This window comes from Hyperolius riggenbachi, chromosome 9 (genome assembly GCF_040937935.1).
Source record: "Hyperolius riggenbachi isolate aHypRig1 chromosome 9, aHypRig1.pri, whole genome shotgun sequence".
Classification (NCBI taxonomy): Eukaryota; Metazoa; Chordata; class Amphibia; order Anura; family Hyperoliidae; genus Hyperolius; species Hyperolius riggenbachi.
The window spans coordinates 215,677,803-215,692,190 of record NC_090654.1 but is presented as its reverse complement, the minus strand read 5'-3'; the positions used below and the strand labels follow the sequence as shown (position 1 = coordinate 215,692,190).

Below are 14,388 nucleotides of genomic sequence, written 5' to 3'. Positions count from 1 at the left end.
AGCAGCTAATACGAGCCTGTAAACATAATTTAGTCTCCTCCATGTTTCACAGTCGGTTCAGTTTTTTTGTTTTAGTTGTTGTTTAGTCTTCCAGACCGAGCTAGTTGAAATCTACACCCAGCTTACATCCTGTTATCCCTGCTAGGGTGTAGATTTTAAGTACTCGCCACTCAGCACTTACACCACTCTTGTCGCTCTGGTGCTGCTAATGACAGCTGAGCTCCATAGTTTGGTCAGGAGCCAACTTCATTTAACGATTTTTCTCTCGATATCATGCAACATCGTTTAACAAAATTTGTTAAGCAATGTTTCATGACCCATGCCACCAGCTGCGTCCTTCGTCTTTTAATGATTGCCATTTTGGATTAAACTGCGGATCCTCAATGACTTTCTCGAGCTCACACAATCATTAGTTTACGACTATGCCAACAACACTTGCTGATTTGGACAGATGCATCGGGGAACCATCATATCCCCATTCCATCTGGCCGTGGGTACTACGCAAATAGGTCTACTGAATTGCGTACTGGTAGGACTGTTGCCTTTGAAGTGGGATTTGAGCCTTTGACCAGGGTTCGAATCCTGGCCCAAGCCAGTATGAAAATCAGTAAGGAGTCTTTGAGCAAGGTTCCCTAATGATCCTGGTCAGCCACGGAGCACGCCCTAAGTGGCTGCAGCCCTGAAGCTCTTTGATTCCGCCAGGAGAAAAGCCCTATAGAAATGTTCTGTGTCTTGTCTGGTTGCAGTATTCATAAGTGATAGCAGTGGGAAGATCCGTTAGTGGAATAACATATAAGGGGGTGCACAGTGATGGTGTGTACCAGGACTTTGGTCCCTAAGGATAGGATAGGACCTGTTTTATAAATGATGTTCAGGGGCAAATGTCAAGACCTAGAGATGTTCTTGATGTGGGGAGTGAATTTCCAGCCTTATATGTAGTGCAGAGCCATAGGTGACACCTGGATGCCATACTTGTAGAGTAGGGGAAAAGACTGTGGTATTTAAAGTTAGTCATCAGTTTGAGTTGAGGACAGGTAGATAATTAGATTTTTACTTGTACCAGATGAACATATGCACAGTCGGCCATTATCCATGTCTAGAGACAGAAATAAAGCAGGGCACTACCCTTGGATTCCTGAAAACTAACGGTTTGCACAGGCATAGTAGAGCAACATATTGGATCGTTCTCGTCCATGCCCTGTACACATAAATCACAGCACAAAACTGTCTTCTGAAAATGTCTGGCTTGTTGGCTTCATTCCCATAGGCTCCAGCCATTTTTCATTGTCATTATTGGCACTGTTTCAGAACAATTGTCAGATGTCAGCTGAGATCTGATCTAATATTGAAAGGGGTGAAAGATTGATATTGGGCTACTCATTTGCTACATCTATTAGTCTATGCCTAGCTTTCAATGATAACTGATGCATGAGTGATATGGAGGCTGCCATATTTATTTTCTTTTACAGGACAACTATAACAAGAGGGATATGGAGGCTGCCATTTTTCTTTCCTTTTTAAGCAATGCCAGTTTCCTGGCTATTCTGCTGATCCTTTTAGCCATATACCCTGAACAAGCTTGTTTCTGGTGTAATTCAGTTAAACAGATCAGCAGGGCTGCCAGGCAACTGGTATTGTTTGAAAGGAAATAAATATGGCAGCCTCCATATCGCTCTAGTTACATTTGTCCTTTAAGCAATACCAGTTGCCTAGCAGTCCTGCTGATCCTCTGCATCTAATACTTTTAGCCATAGACCCTGAACAAGCATGCAGCAGATCTAGTGTTTCTCACATTATTGTCAGATCTTACAAGACTAGCGGCATGCTTGTTTCTGGTGTTATTCAGACACTACTGCAGCCAAATAGATCAGCAGGGCTGCCAGGCAACTGTTATTGTTTAACCTCTTGAGGACCAGTGGTTTTTATCCCCCTAGTGACCAGGCGATTTTTTACAATTCAGCACTTTGCCACTTTAACGATTTATTGCTGAATTTTATCGCCTTTACTTGCCACTAATAGAGCTTTCTTTTGGTGGTCTCTGATTGCTGCTGCGTTTTTATTTTATTTTATTAAAACGGGTTATTTTTTAAAATAAAAATCCCTATTTATTTTCATTAAACAATTTGGCCCTAGACTGAGAGGGCTTAGTTTGTGAGCAGTTGGGAGGGACAGTTAGGTGACAGGGATCTCCTCTGCACAACGCTGCTCTATATTGCAGCGTTGTACACACATATTTGTGTTTTTTTTCCCTCTGTATTTCAGGCATCCAGCTCCAATCGCGGCTGGCAGGCTGATCACGGATCCCCGCTGTGTTTACAAGCAGGGAGGTCCCCAGAGAGTTACACTCCCACTGCCCATCGGTGTTAGGCGATCTCTAGAGAGCCACGCTCCCACTGCCCATCGGTGTTAGGCGATCTCTAGAGAGCCGTGCTCCCACTGCCCATCGGTGTTAGGCGATCTCTAGAGAGCCACGCTCCTACTGCCCATCGGTGTTAGGCGATCTCTAGAGAGCCACGCTCCCACTGCCCATCGGTGTTAGGCGATCTCTAGAGAGCCACGCTCCTACTGCCCATCGGTGTTAGGCGATCTCTAGAGAGCCACGCTCCCACTGCCCATCGGTGTTAGGCGATCTCTAGAGAGCCGTGCTCCCACTGCCCATCGGTGTTAGGAGGTCCCCAGAGAGTTACGCTCCCACTGCCCATCGGTGTTAGGCGATCTCTAGAGAGCCACGCTCCTACTGCCCATCGGTGTTAGGCGATCTCTAGAGAGCCACGCTCCCACTGCCCATCGGTGTTAGGCGATCTCTAGAGAGCCACGCTCCTACTGCCCATCGGTGTTAGGAGGTCCCCAGAGAGTTACACTCCCACTGCCCATCGGTGTTCGGCGATCTCTAGAGAGCCACGCTCCCACTGCCCATCGGTGTTAGGCGGTCTCTAGAGAGCCACGCTCCCACTGCCCATCGGTGTTAGGCGATCTCTAGAGAGCCAGGCTCCCACTGCCCATCGGTGTTAGGCGATCTCTAGAGAGCCACACTCCCACTGCCCATCGGTGTTAGGCGGTCTCTAGAGAGCCACACTCCCACTGCCCATCGGTGTTAGGCGGTCGGAAGCTGGTTAAAAGGAAATAAATATGTTCTTTCCCAGTCTACTCACTTCAGTTGTGCTTTAAGGTGCCCATATATTACTCAATTTTATATCAAGAGATTAGGTGTGCAACATTGTTGGGCGAACAAAAATAGTGTGGTCGATTGAAAGTAAATTGACCAGTGGCCCACACACTGCAAGCAATATCCTGGCAATGCTCCTTCACTAATCGATCTCAACGATATTGTGTCTCCGTGCTTTTAAACCAAAAATCAATTCTGTGTTTATCGAAATCATATGAACATTAGCCGGTTTCTTTACGATCAATTGATATGTTCCATCCTGCTCGATCAAGTAAATTTGTCTGTTCCAGCAGATATCGGCCAATTTCCATCAATCAAGCAGAATGGACTTCTACAGGAGCAGGGTAATACTTTTAACAGCTTAACCCTGCGCCCAAATCTCTCGGCGGCCGTTTCATAGGTATGCACAGAACTCGTGGAGGACCATGTGATCAGTTTGGTCAGGTCAAATCTCTGATATGCTAGTCATGATCATGTGTTATCTCAGCAAATCAGGGATTTGCAAATCTATTAGCTGATCAAACAAATCACTTTCTTCTCCAAAACTCTAAGGAACATACACGTCTAATTTTTCCGTTTGTACGTACGCCCGATTTGACATCCAAGTGACCGGTCGTTTGGAAAAATCAGACGTGTGTATGTACCTCTAGAAAGGACAATCATTAATTAGCTGTAATCTGAAACTCTTCTACTCACAGAAAATATCGATGAAATCATCAGGCGGAGCTAATAAAAACTGAAACGTCTATTGGTAATATTTCATATTTATGTAAGTAAAAAAAAAAGTTTATAGAGCTAAATACAATGCAGAAATAAACAGAACATGCTAAAAAGAACAGTACATTTCTCTTTCTCAAGAAGCATCTTAAGACCATCATTCTAACATTAAATATTAAGTCATTTTTGATGTAATGCTCAAATCTTTAACTGGGCATTGTGCCATATCTTCATTAATGTGTTTGTAAAACTCCACATTAGTTTAAAAAAATTATCTTCAGGTAGCTGTATAAATTACAAATGATTTGGCTTACTTTGTTACAAATTACTTTCTTCTGAATAGTCTGACCCCAAGCCCTTGCAATTGGCAGCTACCAGGAAATATTACTGTTGTGGATAAGCCAATATCTTTGTAGAAAAAATATGGGTTTGACATATCTGCAGGTAAAGTGGCCGGTTAGTCTTAAAGTGAACTTGAGGTGAAAATAATTGTATGTATCCTCCTACTACTAAAAATTATATATTTTTTTAGATATCCCATGGTTTTATTTTATATTTAAACGTTTACAAAGTATAGTTAATGTTTTGTTGTCTCTACTCAAAGGGAGCCTATTAAGTGTCCCAGAGTTAAAATAAATGAACTATTGACCTTTTTCTACCTCTCCCCTGCCCTCAGAATTCTGCCATGAAAACTTTTATGGCTGTAATTTGCAGGGCTGTGGAGTCGGTACAAAAATCCACCGACTCTGACTCCTCAGTTAAGGATTCCACCGACTTCTCTAATTTGCATATTACAATTTTGTTGATTAAAAGTATGTAACGTGAAAATTCGTCTCTTAACTGCCAACGATTAGGAATTTTACAAGACAACTGAAGTGAGGAGGATATGTAGACTACTATATTTATTCCCCTTAGACTAAAACTAGTCCTTGGTAAGAGTACTTGTGAAAGGTACAAACCGGAACAAAGAACATGTATCAGGCCCTAGGCAATGTAAGTGTGGGTGCATGTAAGAATGATGTGCAGGTACTCTGCAGGGGAATGAGGAGATTCTTCCTCTATTACACATACTTCATGTACAATCTGAACAAGGTTTATAGGTGATAGACAACACCTCTGTGTTCAATGTGCACAACATTCTCAGTGGATTCCCTGCAGCTCTGTGGGGAGTGCATGTGTAGAGTATAGTACTACTGTGTAACAAAGTAAACCTGAGACAGATGAAATTAAAGTTTTATACATACCTGGGGCTTCCTCCAGCCGCCTTCAGGATAATCAGTCCCTCGCTGTCCTCCTCCACCACCTGGATCTTCTGCTATGAGTCCAGGTACTTGAGCCAGTCGGGCGTAGTGCGCATGCACACACTCCGCCACCAGGAGCGTACTACACCTGCGCAGCACTATTGCGCAGGTGCAGAACACTCCTGGCTATGGAAGCGGCATGTGGCCGGAATGCGCTGACTGGCTGAATTACCGGGACTCATAGCAGAAGATCCGGGTGGCGGAGGAGGACAGCGAGGGACTAATTGGCCTGAAGGGGGCTGGAGGAAGCCCCAGGTATGTATAAAACTTTACTTTTCATCCATCTCAGGTACCCTTTAATTTGTAGTCACCAAACCAAATTTTAACAACATATCAAATTATTTGATTTCACGAGCAAAGAGAGTGCATACATTTGCATAAATCAGCATCAATGCAGAATTATTTCCATCTCATTGACCATCTCTATTAGTGACACAGCTACACATCAGGCTTTATACTTACAGCATAGATGTTATTTAGTATATATAAGAGATTCCTGTGTACACATCATATATACTGTACAGTCACAATCAGATATGTATATCTGAATTTAAAAATACGGGGACTGCTTTATTGAAGCAGCACAAGTAACTAGTAATTTGTATTGGTTTATTTCATTTTTGTGGACTAAGCACAGCTATTACTGTATATATACATTATTTTTAATGACTATTATCTGAGAAATAGAACATTTTATCATATTTTCTATTTTAATCACAGTTACAAATTCATTAGGAGTCAGAGTCGGTGCATTTTTTCCCGACTCCAGGCACCCAAAATTGCGCCGACTCCGACTCCACAGCCCTGGTAATTTGCTTATCAGTGAGATGTACTATATTCCCGACAAGGTACCGACAAGACGGAAACTGTCACTTACATGCCTGAAAAATAACGCTTTCAGGAGGCAAAAGAAAATCAGCCTGGTTTTTAATATTTTTTGCACTATACATACACGTTTATCTCATCATGTCACATCACCTCGGGTACACTTCAACTAGTTAAGAGTGTTGCTTTTGATGTAAGGTTCTGGCCTTTAACCAGGGTTCCAACCCTAGCTTTAGCTTCCTAATGATCCTGGTCACCCATGGAGCGCGCCCTATGTGGATACAACTCTGAACCGCTTTGAGTCCACCAGGAGAAAATCGCAATAATAATGTTGTGTGTCTTGTCTATTTATCTTCAGTTTGGAAATGGTCCTTCTCAGGCATGTCTATAAGTTATAGCTGTCTCTCTTGGTGCCGGCAAAAGTACTTTTATAAGTCCTCCACTTTCTGGTTTCTCATGCAAGTGCAGGGACCACACCTGCAGTCAGGTGACAGTGAGTCTCTAGAGGAGTCAGAAGCTGGAGAGACATTGCCATGACTGCTTTAGGTGCCCAAAGATGGCTGTAGCTTATAGACCGACAACTTCCCCCTACAGCTATGCTCTCCGCAAATGTAGGTAGTCTGAGAACTACCACCCCATTGTAGGTAGCCAGAGAGCCCACACCCCAAATTTAGGTAGCCGGAGAGACCCCACCCCCAGTGTCGGTAGCCAGAAAGTCACCTCCCCCAGTGTGGGCAGCCAGAGAGTCCCCTCCCCCAGTGTAGGTAGCAAGAGAGTCCCCTCCCCCAGTGTAGGTAGCCAGAGAGTCCCCATCCCCAGTGTAGGTAGCCATAAAATCAACTCTCCCAGTGTGGGCAGCCAGAGAGCCCCCTCCCCCAGTGTAGGTAGCCATAAAGTCAACTCTCCCAGTGTGAGCAGCCAGAGAGCCCCCTCCCCCAGTGTAGGTAGCCAGAGAGCCCCCTCCCCCAGTGTAGGTAGCAAGAGAGCCTCCACCCAAGTTTAGGTAGCCAGAGAGTCGTCACCCCCAGTGTAGGTAGCCAGAAAGTCACCTCCCATAGTGTAGGTAGCCAAAGGGCCCCCTCCCTCAGTGTAGGTAGCCAGAGAGCCCCCTCCCCCAGTCTGTAGGTAGCCAGAGAGCCCCCACCCCTAGTGTAGGTAGCCAGAAAGTCCACTCCCAGTGTAGGTAGCCAGAGAGCCCCCACTCCCAGTGTAGGTAGTCAGAGAGTCCCCCCCCCCTTCCCCCAGTGTAGGTAGCCAGAAAGTCCTATCCTCCAGTGTAGGTAGCCAGAGAGCCCCCTCCCCCAGTGTAGGTAGCAAGAGAGCCTCCATCCCAAGTTTAAGTAGCCAAAGAGTCCCCATCCCCAGTGTAGTTAGCCAGAAAGTCAACTCTCCCAGTGTAGGTAGCCAAAGGGCCCCCTCCCTGAGTGTAGGTAGCCAAAGAGCCCCCACCCCCAGTTTAGGTAGCCAAAGAGCCCCCACCCCCAGTTTAGGTAGCCAGAGAGCCTCCACTCCCAGTGTAGGTAGCCAGAGAGCACCCACTCCCAGTGTAAGTAGCCAAAGAGCCCCCAATGTACTTAGCCAGAGAGCCTCCACCCCCAGTGTAGGTAGCTAGAGAGCCCCCACCCCCCGTGTAGGTAGCCAGAGAGCCCCCACCCCCAGTGTAGGTAGCCAGAGAGCTCCCACCCCCAGTGTAGGTAGCCAGAGAGCCCCCACCCCCAGTGTAGGTAGCCAAAGAGCCTCTACTCCCAGTGTAGGTAACCAGAGAGCCTCTACCCACAGTGTAGGTAGCCAGAGAGCCCCCTCCCCCAGTGTAGGTAGCCAGAGAGCCCCCACCTCCAGTGTAAGTAGCCAAAGAGCCCCCAGTGTAGGTAGCCAGAGAGCCTCTACCCCCAGTGTAGGTAGCCAGAGAGCCTCTACCCCTAGTGTAGGTAGCCAGAGAGCCTCTGCCCCCAGTGTAGGTAGCCAGAGAGCCCCCACCCCCATTGTAGGTAGCCTGAGTGCCCCCAGTGTAGGTGACGAGAGAGCGCAGACGTAACTCGCCTCTCCAGGATCCACATGAGGCGCATCTTCTTCCTCTTAGACCTCCTATCTAATTGGTAACAGTGCTGCCTGTGATGCAGGGCCGAGGCTGCACAGATGCTTTCGCTGTGCTCTGTTTCTATGCAGGGCGGGGGAGCAGTGCAGGAGTAACATCATGCGGCTGGGGTAGGACAATGCTCTCAGCAAACAAAACCCATCAGGCGGATCACTGGTCGAGAGGCGTCGAGGGTCGCTGTGCACATGCTGGATTCTCAGCAGAGGCGGTCATTATCGGCCACCTCGGCCGAGTGTCCCCTAGCATGGAGCTTTTACAGTGTATGCCCATCTATAGTGGGTTGCAAAAGTATTTGGCCCCTTGAAGTTTTCCACATTTTGTCACATTACTGCCACAAACCTGAATCAATTTTATTGGAATTCCACATGAAAGAACAACACAAAGTGGTGTACACATGAGAAGTAGAACGAAAATCATACATGATTCCAAACATTTTTTTTACAAATAAATAACTGCAAAGTGGTGTGTGCATAATTATTCGGCCCCCTTTGATCTGAGTGCAGTCATTTGCCTATAGACATTGCCTGATGGGTGCTAATGACTAAATAGAGTGCACCTGTGTGTAATCTAATGTCAGTACAAATACAGCTGCTCTGTGAGGGCCTCAGAGGTTGTCTAAGAGAATATTGGGAGCAACAACACCGTGAAGTCCAAAGAACACACAAGACACCTGTCAGGGATCAAGTTATTGAGAAATTTAAAGCAGGCTTAGGCTACAAAAATATTTCCAAAGCCTTGAACATCCCACAAAGCACTGTTCAAGCGATCATTCAGAAATGGAAGGAGTATGGCACAACTGTAAACCTATGATTACCTGAGGAAAATGTACACGTGCTCTAACACCAAGTTTTAACCCTAGCAAGTCTACTAGCTAGGGAGCGCCATGGGGAGGCTTCCCAATGCCCCCATACAACCGGGGGACTGCGGGGTCCCAGGCACTCTCACCGCCTGGGAACCACAGCAGCACCCCGGAGGGGGAGGATGGGTGGCGCAGGCGACCCCCCCCCCCCCAAGCGTGGCCAGCGCCGAGGGGAGCCGCCCGCTCCAACCTCCCAATATTAAAAACAGGCACTTACCTTAACGTCCATTGCGTTCTGCTACATGCGCATTAACTTGGGGGCACCACATGAGTAAGGAGTGAAGCATGGGTCACCCCAAGCTTTAGAGCTTAGGGCTGGCTCACACACAACACCCCAGAGGGGGGGGGGGGGAGGACAGGTGCAAACAAATCACTCCAGGGCTCACACCACCAGAGCAAGCCATCTTCCACCTGCCTCCAAAGGATACAACTACAAAAAATGCTTACCTGAGGAAAATGTATGCGTGCTCTAACACCAAGTTTTAACCCTAGCAAGTCTGGCTCTGCAAATCTGGCTCAATTGGCTATTCATGAGGCAATGTTCATGCAAATATGCATTTGCTTTTGCACGCCAAACTATGCAGGGTCAAAAAACAAATACCGCAAAGCGGTCGCCCTGCGGGAATTAGTTCATGCTACATTAGCACTATCCAGGAGCGCCACGGGGAGGCTTCCCAATGCCCCCATACAACCGGGGGACTGCGGAGTTCCAGGCACTCTCACCGCCTGGGAACCACAGCAGCACCCCGGAGGGGGAGGCTGGGTGGCGCAGGGGACCCCCCCCCCCCCAAGCGTGGGGACTGCGGGGTCCCAGGCACTCTCACCGCCTGGGAACCACAGCAGCACCCTGGAGGGGGAGGCTGGGTGGCGTAGGCGACCCCCCCCAAGCGTGGCCAGCGCCGAGGGGAGCCATCCGCTCCAACCTCCCAATATTAAAAACAGGCACTTACCTTAACGTCCATTGCGTTCTGCTACATGCGCATTAACTTGGGGGCACCACATTAGAAAGGAGTGAAGCATGGGTCACCCCAAGCTTTAGAGCTCAGGGCTGGCTCACACACAACACTCCAGAGGGGGGGGGACAGGTGCAAACAATTCACTCCAGGGCTCACACCACCAGAGCAAGCCATATTCCACCTGCCTCCAAAGGGCGATTGTTTTGCGGTTTTGGTTTTTGACCCTGCATATTTAGGCATGCGAAAGCAAATGCATATTTGCATGAGCAATGTCTCGTGATTAGCCAATAGGCCAAATTTGCAAAGCCAGATTTGTCAGGTTCACTTGGTTGATGCACACATTTCCTTTCTGGTGTAATTTACAACTGTAAACCTACCAAGACAAGGCCATCCACCTAAACTCACAGGCCGAACAAGGAGAGCGCTGATCAGAAATGCAGTCAAGAGGCCCATGGTGACTCTGGACGAGCTGCAGAGATCTACAGCTCAGGTGGGAAACTCTGTCCATAGGACAACTATTAGTCATGCACTGTACAAAGTTGGCCTTTATGGAAGAGTGGCAAGAAGAAAGGCATTGTTAACAGATAGCATAAGACGTCCCGTTTGCAGTTTGCCACAAGCCATGTGGGGGACACAGCAACCATGTGGAAGAAGGTGCTCTGGTCAGATGAGACCAAAACTTTTTGGCCAAAATGCAAAACGCTATGTGTGGCAGAAAACTAACACTGCACATCACCCTGAACACACCATCCCCACTGTCAAATATGGTGGTGGCAGCATCATGCTCGGGGGATGCATCTCTTCAGCAGGGACAGGGAAGCTGGTCAGAGCTGATGGGAAGATGGATGGAGCCAAATACAGGGCAAACTTGGAAGAAAACATCTTGGAAAACTCACCGGAGGTTCACCTTCCAGCAGGACAATGACCCTAAACATAAAGCCAGGGCAACAATGGAATGGTTTAAAACAAAACATCTATGTGTTAGAATGGCCCAGTTATAGTCCAGATCTAAATCCAATCAAGAATCTGTGGCAAGATCTGAAAACTGCTGTTCACAAACGCTGTCCATCTAATCTGACTGAGCTGGAGCTGTTTTGCAAAGAAGAATGGGCAAGGATTTCAGTCTCTAGATGTGCAAAGCTGGTAGAGACATACCCTAAAAGACTGGCATCTGTAATTGCAGCAAAAGGTGGTTCTACAAAGTATTGACTCAGGGGGCTGAATAAATACGCACACCCCACTTTGCAGTTATGTATTTGTAAAAAATGTTTGGAATGATGTATGATTTTCGATCCACTTCTCACATGTACACCACTTTGTATCGGTCTTTCATGTGGAATTCCAATAAAATTGATTTATGTTTGTGGCAGTAATGTGACAAAATGTGGAAAACTTCAAGGAGGCCGAATACTTTTGCAACCCACTGTAAATAGTAATTGAGATGTAGTTTCAAATTTGTTAAAAATCTAGACATCTTTCCCATCTGCTTAGTGCCAAAATCTTTCAGCGCCCACAACTACAATGCCGGGATTGCATTGTCAAGCAATCAACCTATAGGCTGATTGTTTTGTTCCCATGTTTTGCTGCGTGTTTTCCAGTGAAATAATGCTGAAACTCCCCGGTCTATAAATATGTATATGTCCCCCTCGCACCTTGCAGACGAAGCGTAGCTGTACTGTATTGTAACCCGCAGTGTCTCCGCTGAATTCGCAAGGCGTACAGATAAGAGGATTTGTCGAGGGAAGTGATTGAGCCGGAACAACACCTTCAGCAGCGATTTCATTGTCAGCTGATTCTTCACATCCTCCGGCGCCAACAGCAGGTGGTGGGAAGCGGCGCGCCTGAGCCAGGTTATGCCAGATGGAAAATTGCATCTTTAACCCCCGAGGTCACGCTAGAATGTCATCGCGTGGTTCCATCCCCCTGCTAAGTGAGCTTATCAAACAGCCCGCCGCCTCCGCCGCCTGCATTAAGATAATACAATTACAGGAGTGCAGTCTGCTCTGCTCCTTTTGAAGTTGTCGTCTGATTTCTGTGCAGGGCTCCTCATTACTGTCCTCTTTAAAGGAAGCCTAGAGTGAGAAGGATATGGAGGCTGATTTATTTATGACTTATTTCTTCATTTTAAAACACTGCTTTCTTGATTGTTGGGCTGGTCCTCTGCTGAATGCCTGCGAGTCACTGAAACCTCGTACATATGTAGGTAGCATGTCGGGGATCAATACTGGAACCCTCGGTCGACATGGCTGGGGTGAAGCTAGAGGCTAGTGACGTGTTCTGTTCCTATAAATGGGGTGGAGTGGCAATGGAGATGCAGATCAGGTGTTATGCCTGCAGTCTGACTTCACTGACAAGACAAATAACATTTATATTGTGCTTTTCTCTTGGTAGACTCAAAGTGCTTGAGCTGCAGCCACTCGGGGGCCCTCAGTAGGCATTAACAGTGTTAGGGAGTCTAGCCCAATGATTCCTTACTGAATAGGTGCTGACTTACTGAACAGAAAGAGCCAAAATGCAAACCCTGGCCTCCTATGTCAGAGGCAGAGCCCTTAATCATTACACACATCCACTGGCTGTATACTTGGATCCTGGAGTAAAGCTGTATGGTTCTTGGTGGATTAGTGGTTTGGGGCAGCCTCTGCTGGCAACCTGGCATGTGGACGGTGGCCCCCAATATTCCCCCTTCCCTTCCCCAGTCCATTGTTGCAAGATCCAGATTGCCGGATCATCTCCTCCAAATGCAGGCCAAGTCCATTGTTCTCCTTCCTTACCCCTTGTACTCTATGCTGCGCCACCCTATGCATTGTCCCTCTGCTCCTCTTCGTAGCATCAGACAGGGTCATATCTGTACACCAATGGGCTCCAAACTGTGGCCCATATTTATTAACTGTTAAGCAATACCAGTTGCCTGGCTATCTTGCTGATCCTCTGCCTTTTAAGACATTTAAAACTGGGATGGGGGCGCCCAGTGCATAAAATATGGTCTAATAAGCTGTTGATCTTCTAAACAGAGAGGTAATCTTACCTCTCTTGAAGAATTTGGACCAGTTTATTGAAAAAAAGGTCTTTTAATTGAGCACGTAAAATTGGCAACGCGTTTCACTGGTGCTTGTCCGATTCCTCAAGTCTGTGAAAAAACAGGTGGCTAAACTTCTATAGCTGTGTAGAAAGCATGAGCGCCTCAAAGCGCACAGGAAAATTTGTTTTAAAAATTCTGTGCACTTGCTATGTGATTTTTGGTGTGCAAGGTCTCATTCAATTGCACTGAGAGGGACAGTAATGGAATTACAACCATTATGCTACTCAGCATGCCATGCTGAGTAGCATAATTTGCCAATTTGAAGAACATTAGTCTTATAATGCTAAAACTTGTGCGCTGGAGAAATCGCATGAAGTGGGAACAAAGCCTAAGTTGGTCTATACATTGTCCAAGTCTAATTACCATTCAATTCTCCACAGTTTTAATTATGTGGATGAAATGACTGCAGACTGACATTCTTACCATCAGCACAATTTAAATGGATAGAGCAGAGAAGGCTCGCTGCAGTAGTCGTCAGACAGCTAGGATTTCACACTCGCAGGCTAGCCTGTGGATTCCGCCAGAGCTGTGGGGAAAGATAGACCTGTTTCCCTTGGCTCAGAGACAGGAGGAGGTGTAAGGAAGATGAATCTGGCAGCCGTAGCTGAGCTGCGATGGGGCTTCCATTACAAGTTTATTTGGCTGACACGTTGCATGTTTAATGTATGTGAGCGCCGCTGCGAGCTGCTGCGGAATCCAGGCTCCTATCTGATCTTGGTGGGTGGTGACTAAGATAAATATATATTGCTGGCTTTCTACTATGGAGCTTTCTGATCATCCGTCTCTGGGCCTTGTACAGAGATCTCCCTGCAGGACTTTGCTGGAAGTCACTCGTTACCGCTGAGGCATTTTATCTAAAGGGAGACCCTAGCCAATGCAGAAACCCCAGTTTAATCCACATGGATTTTCAAGGGACGGAACACGCTATATACATGCTTTCTAGGTTCGTTCCTCTGCATCTAAATTGCTTCTATACCAAAAACTGTTTTTTTAAACAAAACGTCTTGCAAATGCATGTAAAACACACCTTAAAGTCAGAGCAGGATTATCCACCAGGCAACCTAGGCTGGTGCCTAGGGTCTAGTGGGTGAGAAAGGGGGCCCACCTGCCACCTTCTTTGACCTTTCTCTCCTTCAGCTTACCAAAAAGGGTGCCCTAAATCTTTACCTTGTCTAGGGCCCCATTACATCTTAAAGCGGATCCAAGATAAACGTTTGCTGAGAAGTACAAAAGAGGATCCGCAAGCCAGAACAGGATGAGGTAAAAAAAAGGCTGAAATGTTTATTTGAAAAATCCACAGACAAGGCAATAAAATCACAGGATCAACTAACGCGTATCGGGCCTACCATCTGCCCTTAGTCGTAGTTGCCTTGTCTGTGGATTTTTCAAA

At 46.8% G+C, this 14,388-nt stretch overlaps 1 protein-coding gene across 6 annotated transcripts in view; it reads left to right on the top strand.

Moving 5' to 3' along the window:
• The window catches only part of SHQ1 (SHQ1, H/ACA ribonucleoprotein assembly factor), a 215,177-nt gene that overhangs the window by 148,737 nt on the left and 52,052 nt on the right, over nt 1–14,388 (top strand). For 4 of the 6 annotated variants that reach the window (XM_068253993.1, XM_068253990.1, XM_068253992.1 and 1 more), the window contains exon 12: nt 3,460–3,510. The exons of the other annotated variants lie outside the window; for them this stretch is intronic. In XM_068253993.1, coding sequence (XP_068110094.1) covers nt 3,460–3,510 — 51 coding nt within the window. The remainder of the gene's footprint in view (nt 1–3,459; nt 3,511–14,388) is intronic. 6 annotated transcript variants of the gene reach the window in all.